General features: G+C 35.2%; 1 protein-coding gene and 1 long non-coding RNA gene across 2 annotated transcripts in view; both read left to right on the plus strand.

Annotated features, from left to right (window-relative positions):
- Nucleotides 1-23,797, plus strand: part of LOC113219153 — a 312,779-nt gene that overhangs the window by 178,699 nt on the left and 110,283 nt on the right. Inside the window, exon 3 of the long non-coding RNA XR_003305859.1 lies at nt 4,878-4,973. This is a non-coding gene — a long non-coding RNA (uncharacterized LOC113219153). The remainder of the gene's footprint in view (nt 1-4,877; nt 4,974-23,797) is intronic.
- Nucleotides 14,658-15,533, plus strand: LOC113219152. The gene is made up of 2 exons (XM_026444338.1): nt 14,658-14,935; nt 15,053-15,533. The coding sequence occupies exons 1-2, from the start codon at nt 14,846-14,848 to the stop codon at nt 15,335-15,337; spliced, it is 375 nt and encodes a 124-aa protein (XP_026300123.1). The 5' UTR covers nt 14,658-14,845; the 3' UTR covers nt 15,338-15,533.

The following is a 23,797-nucleotide window of genomic DNA, read 5'->3' on the forward strand; positions in this document are numbered from 1 at the left end:
ATACGTGAAAATCCTCTTAATTGGGTGATTAAACGCCTGCGGAGACACTCTAATAGGGAACGGGTCACCCTCGACCAACCCCATCCTTCTCCTTTTCGCTCCTTCTCTCGCAACGCAACAATCTCGCGTCGTAATTGCCAAGCGTGGAACAAGCTTCTCCTTCCTTTTCTTCTCCTTTCGTTCCTGTTATTTTTAACATCGATTCTTGTATTCCTTCTCGCTCGAAGCTTTCCAATTTTTCTTAACCACTGACTGTTATATACTTGTACATCTTCTTTTCTATTTATATTAATTCGTTGGAAAGTATATAAGTTTCGTATATTATCTCGTGTACACAGATTTAAATTCTTCTTCGATTTTGTTATACAATGTTTGCATCGATTTAGGTTTACTTATCCCGTAAATTGAATTGAATAAAGAACAGAGAACAGGTCGGGGAAGAGAATAATAAATACTTAAAAATAAGGTATTAAATTGATTACTATTATATGGTCACGACTTCAATCTACGGTTTACAAGATACGCTTCTTAAGATTAACTTTCTCGTATACATGGTATTATTAACAATGTTAATAAAAATAGTTTAAGCGTTATGAGGATAATCGGTATTTGCTATAGTTTACAAGGCGGAGATTTCGCGAAATACTGACGGCCAAGACTGATCATTCTCGGCGGGCATCCGTTTTTCTAATTAAATTGGCCGCGTCGGTAAATAAAGTTGAAGCGGAATTTACGTCAGCTCGATAGCCGACCGCTCGCAATTACTTGCGCAAAGTTCGGATCCGACCGGCTATTCGCGTGCCCACACTCGCGTTGTTCCTCCTTTTTTGTTCTTCCCACCACGTGTGAATTCTTTCCTTTTCCCTCCAGAGAAGATTAAGTAATCGAGACGCATGTATTATCGATTCACGAACGGTCGAAATCTCGAAAACGTGGGGATGAACGTGTTTTAGCGCCGCCTATAACGAAGTATTTGCGTAGCTCGGTTTACTTGGCTCGCGAGGCGGCGTAATTAGGGAAGTTGAAGAGACTTTTGATGGGACTTCGGCTATCCGTAAGTATTTACAAAACGAAGACAAATGGAAATTATGATTTCTTGTTCACGAAAACGGTCGCGTAAAAACGGTTGGCGGGAAGAGGGAGGGGAGGGAATAGAAGGGAAAAGAAGAACCTGTTCCCGGGTAAACTCGGTAGCTCGTCATTCCCGGTGATTTTATCCCGAAATAAAATATTTACGGCGTCTTCGTTAATTTCCACTTTCCGAAACTTTCAGTCAGTTTTTATAGGAAACATTTAATTAAACCGGTGTTGTTTACCAGTTTACTTTACAACCGGAAACCGGTGTTACAACGCCCGTGTGTGTTCCTTTGTTAATTGCTTCCCTCCGTTTTAATTTTCTTACTCCTATGTTAATTACCGTCCGCCGCGTCCTTAGCCCCGCCGTATTATTTTATTTTCCTACGGTTTGCGTCACACAGAAATTAATCGAATAGTATTTTAGAATATTTAATCATGGAAAGGCAATTTTTTTTTTTTATCTATCTCGTTATTTAATTAAGATTATCCGGTTACTCTCTTAATACGTATAGGGATATGCCATATGCCTGAACGCTGCGGTAATCGAAAGAGTCGATAACTAAGGATCGCAGGATATCGCGCTTCGATAATCGAAGTTGCCGTTTGTTGACCGAGAGCGGCGCCTCGATCACTCGTCAACCGTCCACGCGATCAGTTCCCGCATAATTATCTGTCGAATAAGTCGTTCTGTTATAATTTCGAATTGTTTCGCAAATAATACGTTCGATGTGTTTCCCTCGGTGTTAAAACGTTCATGTATACGTGAAAAGTGTGACCAAGTAGTGGGATATTAAATCGGTATGCTGGAAAATGTTCAGTTTTCGTTATAATTCGTCAAATATTATTTCGTACAATACGTTCGAACGTTCTATCGTAACGTACGTTTAATTTTTTGATCGAAATCGTCTCCTCGTATTTGTATCATGTGTACGATATCAAAGGAAAAAGAGATATCTTCGTTAATTTCGCGTAGATTGTAGCAAAGTTTTTTTCATTTCAAAATTTTTCTAGCAATTATGCGGTAATATTTCGTGCGTGTATGTATGTGTGTATATTTATTCTCGAATACAACTTTAAATAAAATGGAGTAGTTCGTGAAATTTGATCATACAGGTGAGAATAAATTAATATTTGAACTTTTTAAATATAACAAGATAAATATAACCGCTTTGATATTATATTATAATTATTGATAATAATGAAATATAAATACTTTTCTTTGAAATTTTATTAAAGGATAAAAATTATTAGGGAAATTTTACATTATATATTAACATGTTATATTAACATTATATATTAGAGAAATATTTTTAATAAGAATTTCCTAAAGCCAACAATAACCAATCTAAATTAATATAAATTAATATAAATTAATATACGAAATAAAGAATAATTTGTAAACAGTTTAAATAGCTTAATCGTTCGAGAAATGAGGTATTCGTGATCCCTGCCCAATCCCGTTGATTAATTTATGTTCACATTTATGCTCATCGTTTATATTGACGATATTTAGTATGTCAAATGGCTTTTGATAGAAAGCCATTTATGGATTCCATTTAATTATCTCGGTTTCCTATGAAACTTTTACATTTATTATAAACACTTATCTTATAATTATGCCCAATTATTTTATATATTTAGCAATTATAATAAATATTTTTTCCTGTATCTATAAGTAAAAATAAGAAAAAAATATTATAAAGATTCTAATTTTTCAAAACAAATTCTATAAATTCTTCCAAATTATTTAAATATTCGTGGTATCTCAAAGTCGTATAATTCAACAACTGTTAAAATTAATCACTTTCGATGATTTCAAATATATATAAAATACTTGTGTAAAGTAAAGTTTAGATAAATATTTATATCAATTTATTTTCATGCTATATCAAAAGAAGGATAAATCTACTTTTTTAATTTCAAATTAAAATATATTTATATATTTGTATATTTATATACATATATATAAATATTCCAATAACTAACTAAATTATTCTTTTTGTTCTTTATGGATAAAAAAACTTTATTTACAATAATTCTAATATGATACCTAATTGATAATTATGATACATTAAACAATATTTATTAAATAAAAACCTCGTTTTCATTTTTCTTGCTTTATAAATAAGAAAGAATTTTATTCACAAAGATCATAATCAAATATTATTAACAAAATCTCTCTTCGATAAATTAAAGTAGCAAGAGGATCAGAGAAACGCGATGAAAGAAGGAAGGATTGAAAAAATGATTGGAAAAAACAATTCTCATCATTTCGTTCTGTTTTTCTGCAATCGTTCAGGAGTTTCTTCGAGTCGCCAAAGTCGTCCGAGTTTCCTCGTCGTCGAAGTTGGTCCGTCCGCGTTCAACCGGTAATCGAAGCTCGGCGTTCTTTCTCTACGAGAACGAACGTCGTCGTTCTCTCGTTGTTCGAATTCCGCGAGTCCGCTCGCGTCTTTGAGTCTCCTCTAATTTAAACTGGCCGAAGGGCGGCTCGCGTGTCGCAGCGAAGTATTTTCTGCAATTAAATTGACATCTCGTATATCAGGGAAAAGTATGATGATGATTTCGCAAAAAGGGGAGCGCACACGCGCGCACGCCCTCTGATCTAAATTGGTCCCGCGAAATTCGTGGAATTTTGGCACGCGGGCCATCCGGAAGGCATTCCGAACATTTCGTCAATCTTTTGTCGTTTACGTTACATTGTGGATATGGGGAATCCGGTCTGATCATTTCGAAAACGGCATAATGGAGCATAATGTAATATTTGTACATACGTAACGTTTTATTAACGAATAGTATTATGAGTTTACGTAGTTTGGATCGAATTAATTTAGGAGTAATTTAAAATCGAATATTTTAAACACGACATTTTTGTTCTATGGCTATTTATCGTTTTCCATCTTTCGGCTTTTTTATGAAAATGAAAATTTGACACATTTTTCTTTTTCTTTTTAACACGTGTTTTAATTAGAATAGTTTTTTGTGAAATATATTTTTATGAATTCTCTTCCAAAGGAATAGAGTTTAAATAGAGGTTTGCTTTGTTCCTCAAATATCATAATGCATACTAGGCGTACTTTGAATATTTTGTGTCTTTCTCTATTGTGCATTTTACAAGTTTTGCTGATACGTTTAAATACATTTTTGCATAAATGCATAAATATTCGTAGTCTATTTATAATTTTTTTTTGAATTAAATATGAAATTACATTACTTCATTTTTAGTAGTTTTCTATCTGGTAAATCTGTTTGCCTTTTCTTAGATTGAAAGTTTATATACCGGTTTAAGAAAAATAAGAAGGATATTGATAATTAACTTGAAAGTAATCACGGCTTCTCAATTAACATAGCTGATCAGCTAAAATTTAAAACGGTTTCCTTTTTGTTTCTATATAAGTTATATATGGAATATTCATCGTGCATTATAATAGATTGTCTCGAAAATTATCTATGCAAAAAATGTTATTAAATTTTTAACTTTTACGTAACATTTTAAAGTTTATTCTTATACTTTTGTACACACAAAGGAAATAAATATTAAACAAGTTAAGCAAAAATTATCATTTCCTTTTTCCAACGCTTCCTTTCAAATGATGATTATTTTTCATTTGCTTTATGCATTTCGTCAAAATAAGAAAAAAACAATACAATAATTTTAGACTTGCAAAATCTCTTTATTTCAGAGATTTCCAAGTTTTTACAAACAATAAATTTTTCTTTCCCGTATCCAATAAATTTTATACAATCTATAACGAAAAATTTCCCCCCCCTTGAAACCAAATTGAAATCTCTTTTTTCAGGGATGCTGATCGAAACTGAAGCGAGACCCGAATCTCCCCGAAAGAATTTCGTCCAAACTTCCACCGACTGTGATTAAGGAATTCGGCTTCGAATCGGTTCGTAACACACTTATTATATTATTTTACACATTTTTCAATTATATTTCACTTGTTGTTGTAACCCGTTGCATACGGAATCGCGCAGATCACGAACGTTTAACGAAATATTTTTCGTAAACGTGTACGTTTCCACGTTTACGCGTGGAATATCGTTGATATTTTAATTATCGCTGCGCAACCGAAAAACTGAAGGGGGCGGGGATGGAAGGGAGAAGGGTTGGTTGAAAAGAGAGGGGGGGGGGAGAAAAAAAAAAGAAAGCATAACGAAACGCGTGTTCACGGCGTGGAATAATTCACTCAAATTCGTAATTACAAACGCGTCAGAAGGAAACGTTCAATTAAACTGTCGGGTTTCGTTCGAACGAAATCAAAGCTTGTTCCCTCTTTTTTTTTTTCTCCCCCTCCCCCTCTCCGTTTTCCTTTTTTTTCTTTATTTCTTTTTCCCTCCCCCCCCCCTCTCCTCCTCCCCTCCCCCTCAGTCCCTCCGCCCCCGGCAAATTCCGGGCCACGATGCGGGAGCATAATTGGTAATACGATATGTTTGTTGTTTCGTTAACACTGCCAACAGTATAATTATGAATAAAGAGTTTTTCAGTCGCCTGTGCCTTTCAATGGTCTCGATATCATACCTCGTCTAATTAAATCATAATTAATATCCTTCGTCCGAGTGACTTCCACCGTGCCGATATCCTATCGATTGAGGAACGCGTCGAAACCTGTGCGCATCTCCTTATTCATTTTTAATCCGTTCCATCAGATATTATAAACCCGATCTCTGGATTCTTTCGGATCGTCCCGCGATCGTTCCCTCGTCCCCCCTGTGTAATTAAAATTTATCGAAGTTGTTAATAAGAAGCGCGTAAACGAAATGTTTGAACGAGGATGAGGCACGAAGATATCTTTTTTGTTTCTTTTTCTTTTTTAAGATCTCGATAATGAAATAATTTGTTTTATAAAAATTCGCCTTTGATATATAATGGTATGTTGATAAGCATCTGTTAATTCTTACGTGCACTTTGAAATTGTTATTTAATAGGAATTTCAGTCGAGAATATAAATAGTGGTTCTATAATGATAATAGTGATAGTAATATAATTTTTATGAGCAGAGTATCTCAGATTTTTTTCGAAGTCGAAGGTATTGAGAGGTCTGGTTTAGAAGTAAAAGATCCAGATTGAAAAAATGGAATATAATTGTTCTCGAGGAATTAAGAAATTGTTAAATTATTAATTAAAGTAGGTTGTTTTCATATTAGAAAACAATTATATTATTGTCTTTAATAGAAAATTTCAAAAATGATAATTTCACAATGTGTTCACGATATGATTTATTAGTTGACTTAAATCTTAAATCGTTTAGAATTTTTCAAATAAAAGAAATGATAAATTAATATATTTAAGAGATTCTAACAAAAAATGTTATGCAATCAAGAGACTTGTTTTTGTTTTGAAAGCAAAACGATATAAATATATCTTTAAATATATAATATATAAATTAAATATATAAATTAATCAGATACGTTCAAACCATTCATAATTTTTAATAATAATTATTTATGTAGAACCATATTTTATATTATAATTTACATTGATCGATATAAAAAATCTAAACAGATTCAACGATAAACAGAACCACTTTTAAGATTTACTTCTTATCCATCAACTAAGAAAAATCTCATTGACAATGTTCAACATTATTGTCTAACGCAATTCAATATAAATCAATACAAAACATAATTCGAAATTTATATCTCAAGAACGAAAACTCATACAACAACCCAAATACGTATGTTTGCAAAGTTTGTTTGCTTCTCTACTTAATCTTGTATATCTTCTTCAGATTTTACTTTCCTTTTGCTCTTCATTAATACTTCATTAATACATTCTATGTAATTTTCCCATTAGAAATATATATTTCGAAGAAACTGTATAAAAATTTGTCAAAAGAGATAAAAATGATTAAAGATTCCCAGTATTGTCTAACTCAATTCAATATAAATCAATACAAAACATAATTCGAAATTTATATTTCAAGAATGAAAACTCATATAACAATCCAAATATATATGCTCGCAAAATTTGTTTGCTTCTCTACTTTGTACATCTTCTTCAGATTTTATTTTCCTTTTGCTTCTTATTAATACATCCCACATAAAATTTTCCCATTAGAAATATATATATATATATATATATTTCACAAAATTATACAAAATTATTTGTCAAAAGAGGTAAAAAAGATTAAACATTCCATTATTGTCTAACGAAATTTATATATCAAAAACTCACGTAACAACCCAAATACGTTAAATATGTTTGCAAAGTTTGTTTTTTCTTCTTCAGATTTCATTTTCCTTTCGCTCCTCATTAATACTTCATTAATACATTCCACATAATTTTCCCATTAGAAATATATATAGAAGAAACCGTACGACATTATTCGTCAAAAGAGGTAAAAAAGATCGAGGAATAGAAATAATCCGGCCAAGTCGAAACGGCGGAAAGGGGCCGCGGCCATCGATCCCCTTTTTATCATTTCGCGATCATCGTTATCATTATCGGGCGGGCGTTGTATCGGTCTTTCGGTCCGGTTCGGTCGGTCCGCTTTTCTGGACAGGATGCTCAAACCACTCGTGCGCCCGTATATTTGACCACTTGTTAAATCGGCCTCCGTCCCTTGTCGGAGAATCGTATCGCGTTCGTGGCCCGAGGTCCTGCGGTAATAACTGGACGCCATTATAAAATCTCCTGAGGGAAACCAGCTAAGGGTACCTTTCCGCTTCCTCTCTCTCTCTCTCTCCCTCTCCTTCCTTCTCTTCGCTCCTCCTCCCCACGATTTCTTTCTCTCCGACTCCCAGCAACCCGCTCTCTCACGGTCCCCGGTTTCGTCCATCCCCCCGGTCGTTACTGCCAGGATACGGATTTTCTCCGTTGACCGACGATATTTCTTTGCCGCGATTCCACTCACTCTCCCCTCTCCTCCTCCTCCCCCCCGTATATATTCGTATGCCCGCCGACCATACGATATTCTTGGATTCCTCCGTGTTTCCTCCGCTCTTCTTTTTTCCACCCCCTCCTCATCCAACATCGCTGATACTCTCGGATACTATCGGTTCTCTCTCTCTCGGTTTCTTTGTCCGTCTCAACCCTTTTTCTCGAAAAACGGCCGGAAGGGAGTTGGGGATTTTTGTTGGAAAAAACTGGCGGACGATTGGAAGGAAGGAGGGAAAGGTCGGTCGCTCGGTTGTGCAAGGTTGGCGCGGAGGTAAACGAGGACGAGGGGGGAGGAGGAGAGGGAGCCGGAACAGGGATGCGATTCCGCCCAATTTATAGCGGACCGGATTAAGCCGTAATCCCCCTCTGGTGCGCACGTTGCGCGTGCGGTGTCGCGTAATAATGATTCTGACTGAAAATATAACAAATATATATATATATATATAGCGAAGTCGGCCGGTAAAATGTCTAAATTAGAGTGGACTCGGTGCTGATCCGCGACCGAGTCGATCAGCTCCGGCTTTCAGCCAAATCGAATGGATTTCGGCCCCGAAACTGCAACACGCTCCCCTTTTTCGGATGGGGATGGGGGGAAGGGAGTATCTGGTCATTCGCGTAATTGTATTCCACACCGATTTACGCACCCCCCGGATTCTTCGGGGAGGAGTGGAGGGGAGGGAGGGGGATGGGATCGTTTTAATAAGGGAAATTTCTGAATACGATTATTTCGGCGGTTCCGCTCGCCTGGATTCGGAGATTTGGGAAAATGGGACGAAGTCGAAGCATTTTTTCTCGGAATGCACGAATAAGAATAGAAGATCGAGATTGCATCATTGTTGAATTATCAATTGTACATGACGAACTGTTGAAAAAATATTAATAAAATTATAAAAATATAAAGGAGTAAGGAAAACGTATATAAAGAGATGGAAATATTCACTTAATAATAACAGCAAATTTTTAAATTTAAATATATCTATAATATTTATAATATTTATAAGTTATTCACTTATGCCTCTTTATTTCCAAAACTTAGTCCTAGATTCTTCTTCTTAAGTTTCTTTTTCTTGTCCACGCTTGCTGAGAACAACTTTCAGAGAAATTGTATCTGAAATAAATACACATACTTACAGCGTAATATTTAGTTGACCTGAGTCCTTCCTTTGGCTATTAAGTTTTCACACGCTTCCTAAGCACTTGGTAATTATCCGTCATGGTCTCAGAGCAACACGCGCGCGCGCGTATATATCTGGCACTTACTTGAACGTGCAAACTCTTGTTACATGCTCACCGTGCGAGCGTCATTAACTTTGTTTCACCGTGATTTTGCTAAAGGGGACTTAATAACTTCGTCACGTGCGAAAGAAACATTGGAAAACCAAACAAGGAACCGGAGCGAATGGAAAATTGGCGCGAAATCCGTGGATGGTAGTCGCCTCGTTAAATCGGGCTAAATACTTATCTCATCGAACGAAAACGGCCAATTAGAATTCTAATTGGCGTTCTTATTATCGTGTTTTATCACACTGTATAATCGTAACGAAATAAAAAGATAGCAAAAATGTTTTTTTTTTTTTTTGATTTTCGAATAATGTTTAAAAATAAAAAGATGTTGTTGAATAAATAGATGGAAAAAAAAAATAGGTCAGAAGACGTAATTATTATATAATAGGCTAGAAAAAAATATTGCATCATAGCTATGATATTTAACGTATTAATTAATTAGGTTTAAATATATTAAATTTCTTATCGTCTCTTATCACTTATCGCTTCGATACGGCAAACAAATACCGCGCCAAACGATTAGTCATATCTTCATATGAAAGTAATTAATTCTATAACGAAATATAAAATTTTACAAGGGAATATTTTTTTTATTGGAAAATAAACGCAAATACTTTTTATAATTATTGCGCATAACAAAAAGACTGGGAAATTTATTCGATAAAGTAGTAACTCGTGTACTCGAAAACTTATGGTAAATTATGCGCGATGAATATTTTTAATAAATTTGTGTTTCCTTTTTTTTTCCTCCGTGCAATTACCAATAATTTTTGCACGTATCGCGATTAACCATCGAATATTCTAAAAATCAAGCTTTTATTAGAGTCTATCTTCGAAACGATCGTTTCTTTCTACGATCTAATTCTAATGTATTTTGGAAAGGATTTGGATAAAAGAAATATTCCTTGATACTTTTATATTTACGATACATTTGATTAATCGATAAGTGAAGAATACATGTGAAGGATTTTAATTTACCATTTTTGCTGATCATATTTAAAATTAACATTTCATCCGCCAATAACTTACTGATCGACACTTTGAGAATCTTTGATGTAGATTACCGTCTTATCATATTTTAATATTTAATGCAACTCAAAATCAAACTCATCGCAACTCATCGGTAAGTCTCCTTTGAAAATTTAATACATTGATCTTTCTCTTCTTTTATCGATACAATCTTTCAAACAGATTTCACTCGAATTATTATTCCAAATTAAAATATTATTTTTCGAGATGTAATTACATTATATTTTTATCGCGTTGAAAGCAAGATCGTTACGCGATTATTATCGCGTTGCCATTAACTCGCATTGATCCTTCCAGGCCGGCAAAAATCATTCTTTCCAATAAAACGCGTACACATATACACGCGCAAACTGTGCACACGTTAAGAATCACGCGTACAAACGCGTCGCCTCGATCTCAGCCAGCATAAAGAAGTTAATTATCGCGACGTTTAATTATGTATTTATTTTTAGAGTCCTTTGTCGAGCCACGAGTCCTTTACTGAGAAAAGAGTTACGCCGATTCCCAGTAACCCTTCCCCCCTTCGCCCATTGCTAGCTGACTGCTAATGAATTTTCACCTTTTTTCGCCTTATTTGCTCATTAGTGCCTTACCCTTGCCTCGTCCCCCCTCCTCCTTTTTTCTCCCCAACAGTCGCCCTGCTATTCCTCCGACGCTACGAGTCGTCCACCTTCCTCCATCTTTCCTCCCCCGCCAAGCTTAATCCACCGTGGAAGGAGCTCTTCCCCGCACGAGAATCCGTGTACACATACGCATCTCTCTTTTTAGAAATTTCTGGTTTCGAGCTCGATCGAAGGAAATAAAGTATTTCGTATTTAATTGGAAGTACTTTTTTTTAGATCGAAAGATTCGATTCGATTGGGTTGATAAAAAATTTTTTTAGAAAAATTGTCGTATATACACAATGAGAAACTTTAATTATAATTAGAATCACACAAGGAAAAAGAAGATTCGTTAAAGATAGTTGATGAATCTCGTATTTGTTTGTTCTGAATATAAGAATATGTATAAATTTTATATATTTTAACATCTGTTATCTAAAGTTGTATATATTAATTCTTTATTCAAGAAATCTGCTAATCTACAATCAATCACGTAAAAAATCTTCACGTACATCTTACGGAAATTTAATTAACGAATTGTGTTATCATATTCACTTTGCTGTGAAGAGCATAATGAATTGTATGTACATGGATTTTTTTTTTAACAAAAATTAACACTCTCCTTTGTTCTTTTAAATATTATATTAAATATTCTTTCATAATGACGTGAGATAGAAAAAAGGAATTTAAACATGTACATAAATATTATATAAAGTAAAAAGATTAAAAAATATTTCTAGATAAAATTTATCTAAAAGAAGCATAATTTTTGCCGAGAAAAAAAATTGTATTATAATTAATTACACGCATCCATAAATTTTTATAAAAATTTCGAAAATACTCTTACGGGAGAATTAATTTACAAAGAATATTATAACGCAACTATTTATTTATTATATTTTGATTGGCCACGGTCAGAAAAATCAGAAATTGCAATTAAGAAATTACGCCGCTACTCGGATAGAATCGAATAGGAAAAATCGTTAATAACAAAGTCATCGTACGGAAAATAGAATCGGGGTCCCGTCAAAGACAGAAGAACCGAGATCTATCGATTACAATGCGTGAACGGTAAACGATGGAACAGGCATTGGACGGCGGACAGAGCCGTGCACCATTCGTAAGAAAGCGATTGGAGTCGTTTAAAAGGTTGCGCAAAAAATTAATTGAATCGCTAGGAAAAAGATCGCCGCGAAAACGTTCAATCTCTGGTGACCTTACACGCTGCCCACTCATTACGCTTCTCCATTACGCTTTTTTCCCCCCTCCCGCTAATATCAACCGTCCCACTTTCGACGACCCTTCGATCCTCATTACCGAGAACCCATTCGAGTTTCTTCGCGTGAATTAGAGTATCGAATCCATTTGGGAGAACTAAAAGAACTCTCGCGAAGACTCTTTCTTACATTGAACGTACTCGATACTTTGTCCATTTTGCGAAAGAAAAAAAAAAAAAAAATATCCTCTCGGGAGCAACTCTCCCGATAATTCTCTCTCCTCTCGAATGGATTTTCACCCTAAAACACTCACGCGCGATACGAAAGCAAAAGAAAAAGAAAAAAGAAAGGAAAAAGGAGAAAACAAAGGGAAAAAAAAAATTAGAGACAACGAAGGTGGAAATAATCGAGCCCCACGAGGTTCCCACGTAACGGCCTCGTTAACCGGCCGATCGCGGGTCGAAGATGCGTTTTTAATGATTCTCGAAAGTTGGCGGCTCGCGGCTTCCCTCGATTCCATAAGTCGCGGCCGTCGCTTTTAACGAGGGAGTTGCGTACTGGTAGCGTGACGAGCTGGGTACCGTGGGGAAGGGAGGGGGGGGCAAAAGGTGGGACGGTGGAGGGCGGTGGTGGGGCGTGCGAGCGAGCGAGCGAGCGGGAGAAGGAGAAGGAGAAGGAGGTGGTGGGGAGACGGAGATGGTACGCTTTGCAGAGGGTACGACATTATTAACAGTCTCTCGTTATTTATTCCTCGTTAATCCCATGCATTTATTACGCGGCCTCGTACTATTCTGCTTTCACTCCAAGTATTCGTATTCGGGCCCTATCCCCCCCTCCTCCTCTCCTCTTTCTTTTTCTCCTCCTCCTTTTCCTCCTCTCATCGGCCACGACCGATTCTCCGCTGCTCCTTCTCCCCTCTCTTTTCCAGCGCCACATCGAGAAAGCATAATTACTCGGCCCGGTTGAGATACGCTTTCTCGCATGACCTACACGGTAAGCTCGGAGCTGTAATGAACGGTTGGGAACAACGACTTCTAATGGCCGAATGAAAGCATGGACGATGGTGTAGGAAGGTGGAGAGAGAGAGAGAGAGTTCTCCCCTCTTCCTTCTGGCGTTTCTAGCTTAAAGGTAATTTATTATCGATCGCGTTTGTAATCGCGCGTTAGCCTTCGTTGTGCTTGTGTCGTCTTGCTCTCTCTCACTCTCTGTCCGTCTTTCTCGCTGCTTCTCTCTCTCTCGCGCACGCTGACCCCTCCGGGCGAGCGCGATGAACGCGCTTAATTAGTGTGCTTAATTAATAATTCCAACGGCTGGGCCACTCCTCTACGCGGAGATGCGTGAAAACGCTCGTTACGCCTTCCTGAATTCCTCGGTGTTCGGCGCCGGCCTTCCTTTGTCAGGGAATTCGCGGCGAGTCTTCCCCCCTTCTCCTTGATCTTCGATAAAGATCTTCGAGGTTATTCTAATTCTCTCTTGCCTCTTTGGGTGTACACAAAATTGTAACCGGAGTTGGTTCAATAGGTGAGTGTTGAACGAATATATTTGGGAATAGAAATTTATTATTCTTTTTTCGCGGTTAAAAATATTTGGGGAGATTATTAAATTATCCTTTAAAGCGCTATTGGCCGTTATAGAAGTTAACTGGTTGTATAGGTGTATATACATGGCGGAGGTGAATATGTGCCTATGAGAGCCGGTTATAGGTCGTGATTAGACTCTATTGATTTCGGTTATAGATTTTGGTCGCAGAACCAGATTGCTCTATTCACGAAATTGAAAACGTGTTAATGTAATAGCTACTATGATTTCAACGCTCTATACACACTAGTAGATAATGGAATTTCCATGCTTTCTTTTCCGATGGTTACGTTGACAATAGAAATTCCGTGTCACAGACAATTAAACTTGTCTTTTATAACGATCGTTAATAATGAGGTTAATAAATAAAAAAAATTAAATGCTAAATCTTCTTATCACTTTCTTTAATTGGTAATATTTTTAATATCGTTTATAAGATTATTCGATACTTTTACCTCTTTCTTAAGAATTTGATGTAACGATGATATGTCTAATAATTAATTTAATTTAACAATACTTTACAGAATATCAAAATTAATTACCATAACTTTATCTCGTAAATAATTTCAAAACTCTGACGTGTGCCACGCGTCCCAATTCTGACGATTCATCGTCCGTTTAAGCCCATACAACGTTGACCTAAACTAAACCCTTTACGGTCGATAGATAGAGAAAATAGACGGCGAAAGAAAGCCAAGAGAGCGTACGAAACAGAGAGCCTTCTTCGTGGCCGAGACGCGTCGTAAATCGCCAGAAGAGAGAATCCTAAAACTATAATCTCTTTACCCTCGTGGCTCTCGCGAGTTAGAGTTCCCTCCTTGAGCTATATTCTCTTCCTGCCTCGTCCACGGAGAGGAATAAGAGAATGCAAATGGGTGAATTGCTGGCCGATAGACGCAATGTCAAGAGTGGAGGCCAATCTTGGTTCGCGCACGGCAAACAAAGTCTTTGTTTCGAGAAGACAGCACTGGAATCCTGCCACAGAACATTAACCAACCAGCCCGGCATAACAGAGATCGTCGTAATGTTCCAGGGTTAGGTGCATAATGTGACGTAACGTAATATAATGTGGGATGAGTAGAGGGAGGAGGATGGAGCTGTTGCGCGGGGAGGGCGAGGCGAAAGAAGCAAAAGCAGAAACCACGTGGAAAGACGGGACTCGAGGGGAATGGCACACACGGGGTGGATCATACGCTCGACGAGCAATTCCATGGTTACAGGGTCAAAGGAAGTTTGCCGTGGCTCGCAAGAGAATTTGGTGATGTATCGTTCTTTCTTTTTTCTCTCTTTTTTTTTTTTCGAATCCTTCCGGTTACGGTTATTTCCCTTCTTTTTTTGGCTTGATCGATTAGTTTTTTTTTTTTTTGTTTTGTAGTTTTTCGGTTTTTTGGTTGAGCTGGTGGAAGGTGGTTCAAGGAGCATGGAAGGGATATATGCAATATTTCCGTGGAATTTTCGAAACGAGATTCGCTTTGCGTACGCGTGTTTGGTCGGCGGATTAATTCATCGTACAGTGGTGGCCTCTGTCCGGCAGCTGTTTCAAGGCAGATTTCGTTGTTCCGTACGATTTGAGCCGTGGCTTTTAACGTTAATAATATTGAGGGTGAATGGTGATTTAATGGCCGACAAAGGGTGTGTAACTATTGTTACGAATTTGTAGGGACAAAAGGCGTCTTTGAGAGAGATTCGGAAATTGTATAAAGTAAAACTTGTTCGATTATGATATTTACGTAGAGTGTTCATAATAGTTTGATTTTTTAAATCTTAATTTTAGGGAATACTTCGAGAGAAAGTTAATCGATATTTTCAATTAATTACAGAGATAAAAATTTAAGAAAAAGGAAAATTTTTTATTAAACAAGGAGTAAAGGTTATCTTGAATTTTTTAAATAATATATTTTCTAGAATAAAATTTCTAAAATAATTGACGTCGAAACGAATTCAATAAGTTATACTATATTTTTGAAATTAAATTTAGAAATTCGAATTAATTTTGTAAAAATAATAATTGGGAAAATTGTTATAATTATTTAATTGCATGTTTAATAATCAATAATAATTATCAAGTACAAAAATATATCGTATTTAAATTAGAATAATTTATCTTTATATATAATTTCAAAAAATTAAGATGTTTTAATTTTTTGTTAAACAAAAACTTGTTGGAAATATTTATTATTATTATTAATCACATATAATAAAAATTAAAAAATTTTTATCATTACAAAATTAATCATAATAAAATTAATAAAAAGAAGTCTAAGGAAGAATTGCGATGAATCAACGTAATAATAATTTAGAAAAAATTATAAGATTTTTCAAGAGAATTTGAATAACCCTGTAATTCTCGTAATTCATTCGCTCGAATCATTTTCACGACGAAGGATAACTCTTGTCGTTTTCTCTTACTTTCATATTTCAAATTTCAATCTCGAAACACCTCTCCACCTAGTTTTCCTTACGTGTTCTCACGCGGATCGAAACTTTTCGTGGGTTCTGACCTACACATAGGACACGCAGAAATTGAACTTGGTACGAATACACACGGAAGTCGTGTGCTCGCAGGGAATAGCGTATTCGGAAACGTTGTTGTGTTTGTACGACACGCTAACTCGATAAAGCGTACAAGCTGAGCCGGCGTTGCGTAGGAACGAATCAGGAGAGTTTAGAGGCCTGTACCTGGGTCTTAGCCACGCTTCCGTGACGCAGAAATATTGGAAATGCGTGGACTAAGTAGGCCATGCATTTATTGTGATTCTATACAGGATGATGTTCTATATACAATGTGATCTTATATCATTAAGTTAATCTGATAGTCGTATTTTTTAAAATTCAAGTATATATGTATCATTTTTTTTGTTTTTTACTTCATTAGGGAATTTAATTAGGATAAATAAGTGCAATGCTTGTGATTATTACAGTTTTTGTATTAATATATTATGAGAAAAGATTTCTTAGGTATAAAATTTTTATGAAAATTTAATCTGTTTGAAGTTGAAATAGTAATTTTAATTAATTTTATGTTGGAATTCTAGAGATACTTTAGATATTAAAATTTTATAAAAGTTAAAAATTTTAGAGATGTTTAGCATTAAAGTTAAATGAGAATATAGTTTTAGATAAGAGCAAAATCATGAAATTTTTCAAAGTAATCACAATAGCAGAATTAAGAATTATAAAATCTACTATTTCCATAATTTTCATGAAATACTCTGGTAAAAATCTTGAAATCATCCCCATGTATATATAGCTTATATGTTCTTAACAAATATAAGATAAATGATTCATTTGACATATTAAAAGTTTTTGAAGAGTTTGATTAAGATTTGATTCTTATTATTTTCTCCAGAAGAAATATTTAAGAAAATATAAAATCTTCGTCTCATTCATTAGATACTACAAATTATTATTCGTCATATTTATATTCAATTAATCCCTTAACAAAATAAGACAAATAATATCCTCAAGATTATTACAATTACACCTCAACTTTCCATACATCGCAATTATTCAATCATCCAATTTCTATTTTCTCTGACAACCGAACCTTCTTTTCTTTTCTTTTCTTTTTTAACTTATCCACTCTCAAGAAAATCGAGCGATATCCGCAAGGGAAGAGGAGAATTCGTACAGAACTCGTGAGGGTGGATCGCGATAAACGAAGAAAGGGGTCGAACAATCCATATATGCAGATTCGAGATTTGCAGGAGGCGGCCACCAAAGCTTCGATTCCGGGCTCCAAGTTATTATCACATATATTAGACAACTGACCTCCTCCACCCTCTTCCCGCCACCTTTCCCCCATCGCTATACATCGGCTCGCGTGTGCGGCTGCGTGTACTCCCCCTCCCCTCCTCTCTTGCCCGCCAGATACAATATCGTGCCAGGCTGAACAGCGCGGTTATGGTAAGAACCCTTTATTGTTTTATATTGTTTCCAGGCTGCCTTTATTATACGGCCAGGCCAACCTCCCCCTCCCCTTTCCACCCTTCTTCTTCCACAGAGGGGAAGGAGAATCAAAATAAAATTGGCCGCCCCGGTATTATACGAGGGATTAGGGGTAGGCGAGAGGGGATGCTAGGATCTGAAGCTAGGAAGGTAATGCGTGGATTCGTTCATTTCGAGATGTGTGTTCTCTATTTATCTACTCGTTGCTCGTTTTGATTTCTCGTCGATGTGGATGATTTGGAATTATCGACGATGTGTGTATCGTATTATAATCGATTAATATCGATATTTTGATAGGCAACGTTTGACAGAAAGATTGTAAAAAAAATTCGTATGATAATTTTGGAGAGAGAGTAGAGAGATATGGAATGATCGTAAATTTTAATCGAGTTATTCGAAAGAGATAAAAGAATATTCGAATATTGGGGATAGTTCTTAAATTGAGCGGGTTGTAGAAATACGCGTATCTATTAACGGGTCGATTTTATCGCGGAGACGGGTGTGCGATAAAGGGTGTGATACGAGGGAAAATTGACAATAACCGCGTTGCGGCGTCACGCTCATTGTTTGCCGCCCGATGTGTGTTTCCATAACGGGGAACGGGAGCTCGATGAAGTGGTTCCTCGAAAAATGACAATGATTATCGAACATTTTAATTACAATATTTACACGCCTATCAACGCGGACAAAGCTGTTTGTCCGCGGCGCGCTCGGCCCCGGCAAACGGACGATTACAGGTCGATCATCGGCCGCTCGTTAATGGACGCGTGGACATTCGGTGTTGCGCGGCTTCTAATGGCTGTTTAATAGCGTAAAGTCGCGTGTAAAATATCGGCCATTCCGGTGTTTGCCGGTAATGGAATTATTATATTACTTCCATGTATATGATACTCGTGAAACGAGCGGGGGAAATTTTATCGAAATCTGTCTTGCGCACGTTTCTTAATATTTCCAATTATTCTAATAAACATATATTTATCAATTTAAAATTTGGAGCAACTGAATTGAATGACAAATTCGATTATTTTAATACAGATTTAAAATTTTCGAAAAAATAATATTACTTGTTTTTTCTTTGATGAACAATACTAGACTTCCTCAAAAATTTTTCCAACCCCTTCTATGTTTAAATCTAAGCCAAAATTTCTTAGATTTTTATTTGAAGTAATCAAATATTTGCAACCATATCCACAATTTTAATTTCATCTTAAACAACCTTCTCGATAATGGAGCTTAAATAACGCGATATATATATTTCGTGTGGAAGGAAAGAAAAAAATATCCAATGTCTCTCTTTTTCATTTTTCCCCGTTTGAAAAGAGGAAAACTTGTTGTAACGCAAATACACGCGGCTACGAAAGATTTCTTCGTCCATCGATCGATCATTCTCCCGCGCCAACCGATCTTCCGCTCGGCAACCGCAACCGCGCAAAAATCGCACGCACACGCGTACACGATTCGACGGATCGCTCGTATTTATCTTGCGGTTTCGTTCGTGGCTTATTTAAATATAAATTACAAGCGCACGCGGCTCACCTCGCCCGATTATCCGTTCGACGATCTCCGAAGACGTTCGATCCGGTGATCGAAAGGAAATCGGGATTTATCGTCCCGTGATCATAATTGCAAAGGGGGGGTGCAAGTGTGATCGGCATGTTTCGAACGTAACGATGTATAACGCGTGATTGGGGGATCATTTGGGAAGGATGAGAGTCACTGTTTGCCCCTTTTGTGCCCCAACGTGGATAACGATCATTATGCGATCGTAATGGCGTGAGATTGTACTCGATCCAGTTGTGTAAATCCACCACCACACCCGTCCCTCGTTCTCATATTGTGAGCGAAGAGTATCAGCGCGCCCACTTTCGACGTACCGATGTATCAATTTCTCAGAAGACACCACCGACCGACGTAATAATCTGCTCGGGTATGTCGATCGATATCGGCCCTCGAATATTCGCTTATCGATCCTCCATGTTGTGATGTCATTGTTGATCACGCGCAAAGGATTTCGTCGTGTACGATCTTCCTTTAAATTATATATTATTTTCGAAGATACAATTATAGGGAATTTTTTTCAGTTCTATCGGACCACGGACACATAGATGTTTCTGATGATTTTTAATTCAAGTAAGAAAGTTCTTTCACGATATTTGATACGGAGACACATCCGGATTGAGATTTAAAATTCGATTTGAGATTGGATTTATGAATTATGCAGTCATTTTAGAGAAAGATTGTCACAAAAAAGTCCCGAATCATTTGAATCATCCGATCAATCAAAAATCTTTTTATTCTCCCAAAATTTGTAAATAGATATTCGTATTGTTCTCATTTTTATTTTCGAAGATACAATTATAGGGAATTTTTTTCAGTTCTATTGGACCACGGTTAAAAACATAGATGCTTTTGATGATTTTTAATTCAAGTAAGAAAGTTCTTTCACGATATTTGATACGGAGACAGATCCGGATTGAGATTTAAAATTCGATTTGAGATTGGATTTATGAATTATGCAATCATTTTAGAGAAAGATTGTCATGAAAAAGTCCCGAATCATTTGAATCATCCGATCAATCTTTTTATTCTCCCAAAATTTGTAAATAGATATTCGTATTGTTCTCATTTTTATTTTCGAAGATACAATTATAGGGAATTTTTTTCAGTTCTATTGGACCACGGATAAAAATATAAATGCTTTTGATGATTTTTAATTCAAGAAAGTAAGAAAGTTCTTTCACGATATTTGATACGGAGACAGATCCGGATTGAGATTTAAAATTCGATTTGAGATTGGATTTATGAATTATGCAATCATTTTAGAGAAAGATTGTCACAAAAAACTCCCGAATCATTTGAATCATTATTCTCCTAAAATTTGTAAATAGATATCCGTATTGTTCTCATTTTTTTATTTTCGAAGATACAATTATAGGGAATTTTTTTCAGTTCTATTCGATCACGGATAAAAACATAGATGTTTCTGATGATTTTTAATTCAAGTAAGAAAATTCTTTCACAATATTTGATACAGAGACAGATCAGGATTGAGATTTAAAATTCGATTTGAGATTGGATTTAGAATTATGCAGCCATTTTAAAGAAAGATTGTCACAAAAAAGTCCCGAATTATTTGAATCATTATTCTCCTAAAATTTGTAAATAGATATTCTTGTATTGTTCTTATTTTTAAATTAAACGTTATTGTTAAAAGAAATAAAAAAAATGAAAACAATTGTTCCATAACAAAATAATTTTTGAAAAATTTGTCATACGATTTAATATTAAAAATATTGTAACATAATCTCTCTCTCTCTTTCCATCACATCATCGACAAATATCTGTTTATACGAATCGGCGCGCGCATTCTTCGGCGAGGTGATCAATGAGCAAATAATCGAGATCGAAGGTATGCCGGCCGATTATTGCGCGGCCTCGTTAATACGCAGCCGAAACGTTAGCTTTGTTCTAATATACGTTTAATTTACTTTGACTGGTTCTAAATCGTCGCAAATTACACGGGATTGCGGCCGCGTTGTTCCGCGGTTGAAACCGGAATTCCAAACGTCTGAATCCAAACGCGTGACGGCCACCTCTCTCCTCTCGCTCCTCTCGCTCCCCGCCCTGCGAAGTGATACGTTCAAAGATGCGTTTTCCATGCGTTGCGCGCGGTGGATCGATATCGGTGGACGAATACGCGTAACAGCTGCGTAAATTTCTACGCGAACGATAAAACATTCCGTTGAAAATGTATCGCTGGTTATCGAAACGTGTAACAGCTTCGGGCCCTTTTGTGCTCCCTCGAACGAGTTTCATCGAAGGCGTATACAGCTTCCTAGTGAATAATAATAATAGAATAAAAAAAGAGAAATACACCGAAAATTGGACAAATTGAAATTTACATCTTTCCGATGTTTAACTCCACTATCGAACAGAGCTTCATCGTGTTTTATCATTGGGGAAATAGTTTTGATGAGGGACTGTTTTTTTTCTTTTTTTTTTTTTATTGGGAAAATGTAACAGCACGTGGATCGTATTCGAAGTAAATTGCGAGAGAAATCTGTTGATGAATGATGAGTGAAGAATTGATAAAAAATGTATATAATTGTTTATCAATTTGCCAAGAATATTTCCAATGTTTTTAATAATCGTGGAAAGAAAAGTGAAGAAAGTGTAACGTGTTTCGTGTTAATCAATCGATCGTTTGAATAATTTAAATTCGAAATCGATTTTTTATTAGGATATAATTTAGATTTTGTCTGCTTTTTCCATTAATTCCTGCAATGCTATATCGGGATCTTTGAAGGACTTTTATTGTGAGTTTTATATATTAAAAATTCTTTCGAGACTTTTCAAGATTTTTATATTATTAAAATTCTTTCGAGCTTTGTCAAATAAAAATCTAAAGATGGTTTTAATACGATATATCGTAACCTATACTTTAATTATAGTATCGAAAAAACATTTTAACTCTCAAGTATCTGTTGTTTTAATCTTCTTGTTTTAATCTGGGAAAACTGCTGTTAAATTATGCGACTTCTTCATACACGTTTCTTGTTGCTTATTCACTTATTCTTCCTCCAACCCTGATTCTTGTGTAATTTTCTGCGCAATTAATCATTGCATCGAATAAAAAGCTCCCCCTCGTTAACAGGGGCAATGATACTGAAAGTATTTTAACGAACCTGTTCTTAAGCTGTATGACTGGCTACAATTATACACCTTCGTGTGTATATAATCCACTTTCAGATTACATTCAAATTTTTGCTCCAAACTACTCTCGTTTCTTAATCAATTGTTATTAATAGATTACGGATTTTTGTCCAGCTAAATCAACTTCAAATATTCAATTAATATGAAATTAAAGAAGATTCGTGTCAAAATTATGTATAATTTGTATTAGAATATTGTTATAAACTTTAATACGATTTTTCGAAAAATTATTCATCTGAAAAAATTGGACTGAAGAAAAATCATTGAGAGAATATGCAACTTATTATCTATGATATACAATTTGTTTCTTTTAATTCTTCCAGTTTAAATCATTCAACATTTTTCAGAAGCTTTTAATATTATATTCTAAATAAAAATTTTATCTCAAATGAGTCGCTTTTGTAAAATATATAAGATACATCTAATATGAAAAATATATATTTGAATAAAAATTCGCAATTTGATTATGAGATATTAGGTTGCTGCTATGAAATGTTGTTTTTCTAAAGTTGAAAATTAACATTATCGTGTTTTGAAACTTTATCCGATATTCAATTGTTATAAATCACGTTAAAAGGGAAGAAATTTTCCACGATGCACGTGTGTGAACATTAAAAAGTGGTACAATAAAATTGTCAGAACTTTATTATTTGATGTCATGAATCATCAGGATATCCCCGTAACTTTTTTATGAGTTTAAACTTGGAAAATGCATCGTACTAGCTGCTCAGGATATAAATTTACCACTTGAAGAAGCTTATGTAAGTGTTAGGTTAAATTCAATGTTGATTCAAAAATTTTCATTGATATATCAATATTGAAAAATGTTAATAATAACAGTTAATAGATAATCATTTTTAATAACAAATATAATATTATATGAATTATAAAGAAAGAATAAACAGAATATCACTTTGTTCATATCTTGTAAATTACAAGTTACAATAAATCTTTCAATAATCTTTCAATATCTTCTAATAAACCAGATTAATATTTTTTTAAGAAATAAATAATCGATAAACTGAATTTTTTAAAAATGAACTGTATTGATTAATTAGTTAAAAATTACATTAAAAATTTTATTTTTAAAAAGCAGTATTAATAATTGATTTAAACTATAATCTTAATTAATCTTTCTTCTTTAACATCTATGAAGAATACCAGAATTAATTGAATATATTTTAATAATTTCTTGTGATTGTATATTTCATTGCTCTGTTGTTGGAACACTTTTAAAAGGGACTGTAGCTAAAAGGCTGTGTCAATAAGAGTAACTCTCTTGAATAAAACCAGAACGATAATAACACCAAAAAAAAAAAAAGAAAGAAAAAAAAGAAACGAAAGATCAAATGAAGAATCGCAAGACATAAATTCCATTCCATAAACGCAATTCAGTCGAATGACGAATCGACGTAAGAAAGAAGTAAACTCGTCCACGATTAAGGCCATGGCGGGAAGA

The sequence above is a fragment of the Apis mellifera genome, linkage group LG12 (assembly GCF_003254395.2).
Source record: "Apis mellifera strain DH4 linkage group LG12, Amel_HAv3.1, whole genome shotgun sequence".
Taxonomy (NCBI): domain Eukaryota; kingdom Metazoa; phylum Arthropoda; class Insecta; order Hymenoptera; family Apidae; genus Apis; species Apis mellifera.

Excerpts from the sequence above, each read along its gene's own strand:
- LOC113219152 (XM_026444338.1), top strand. The coding sequence starts at position 14,846 with ATGGCACACACGGGGTGGATCATACGCTCGACGAGCAATTCCATGGTT. Across the intron at positions 14,936-15,052 it reads GTGGCTCGCAAGAGAATTTG|TTTTTCGGTTTTTTGGTTGA; the intron begins GTGATGTATCGT and ends TTTGTTTTGTAG.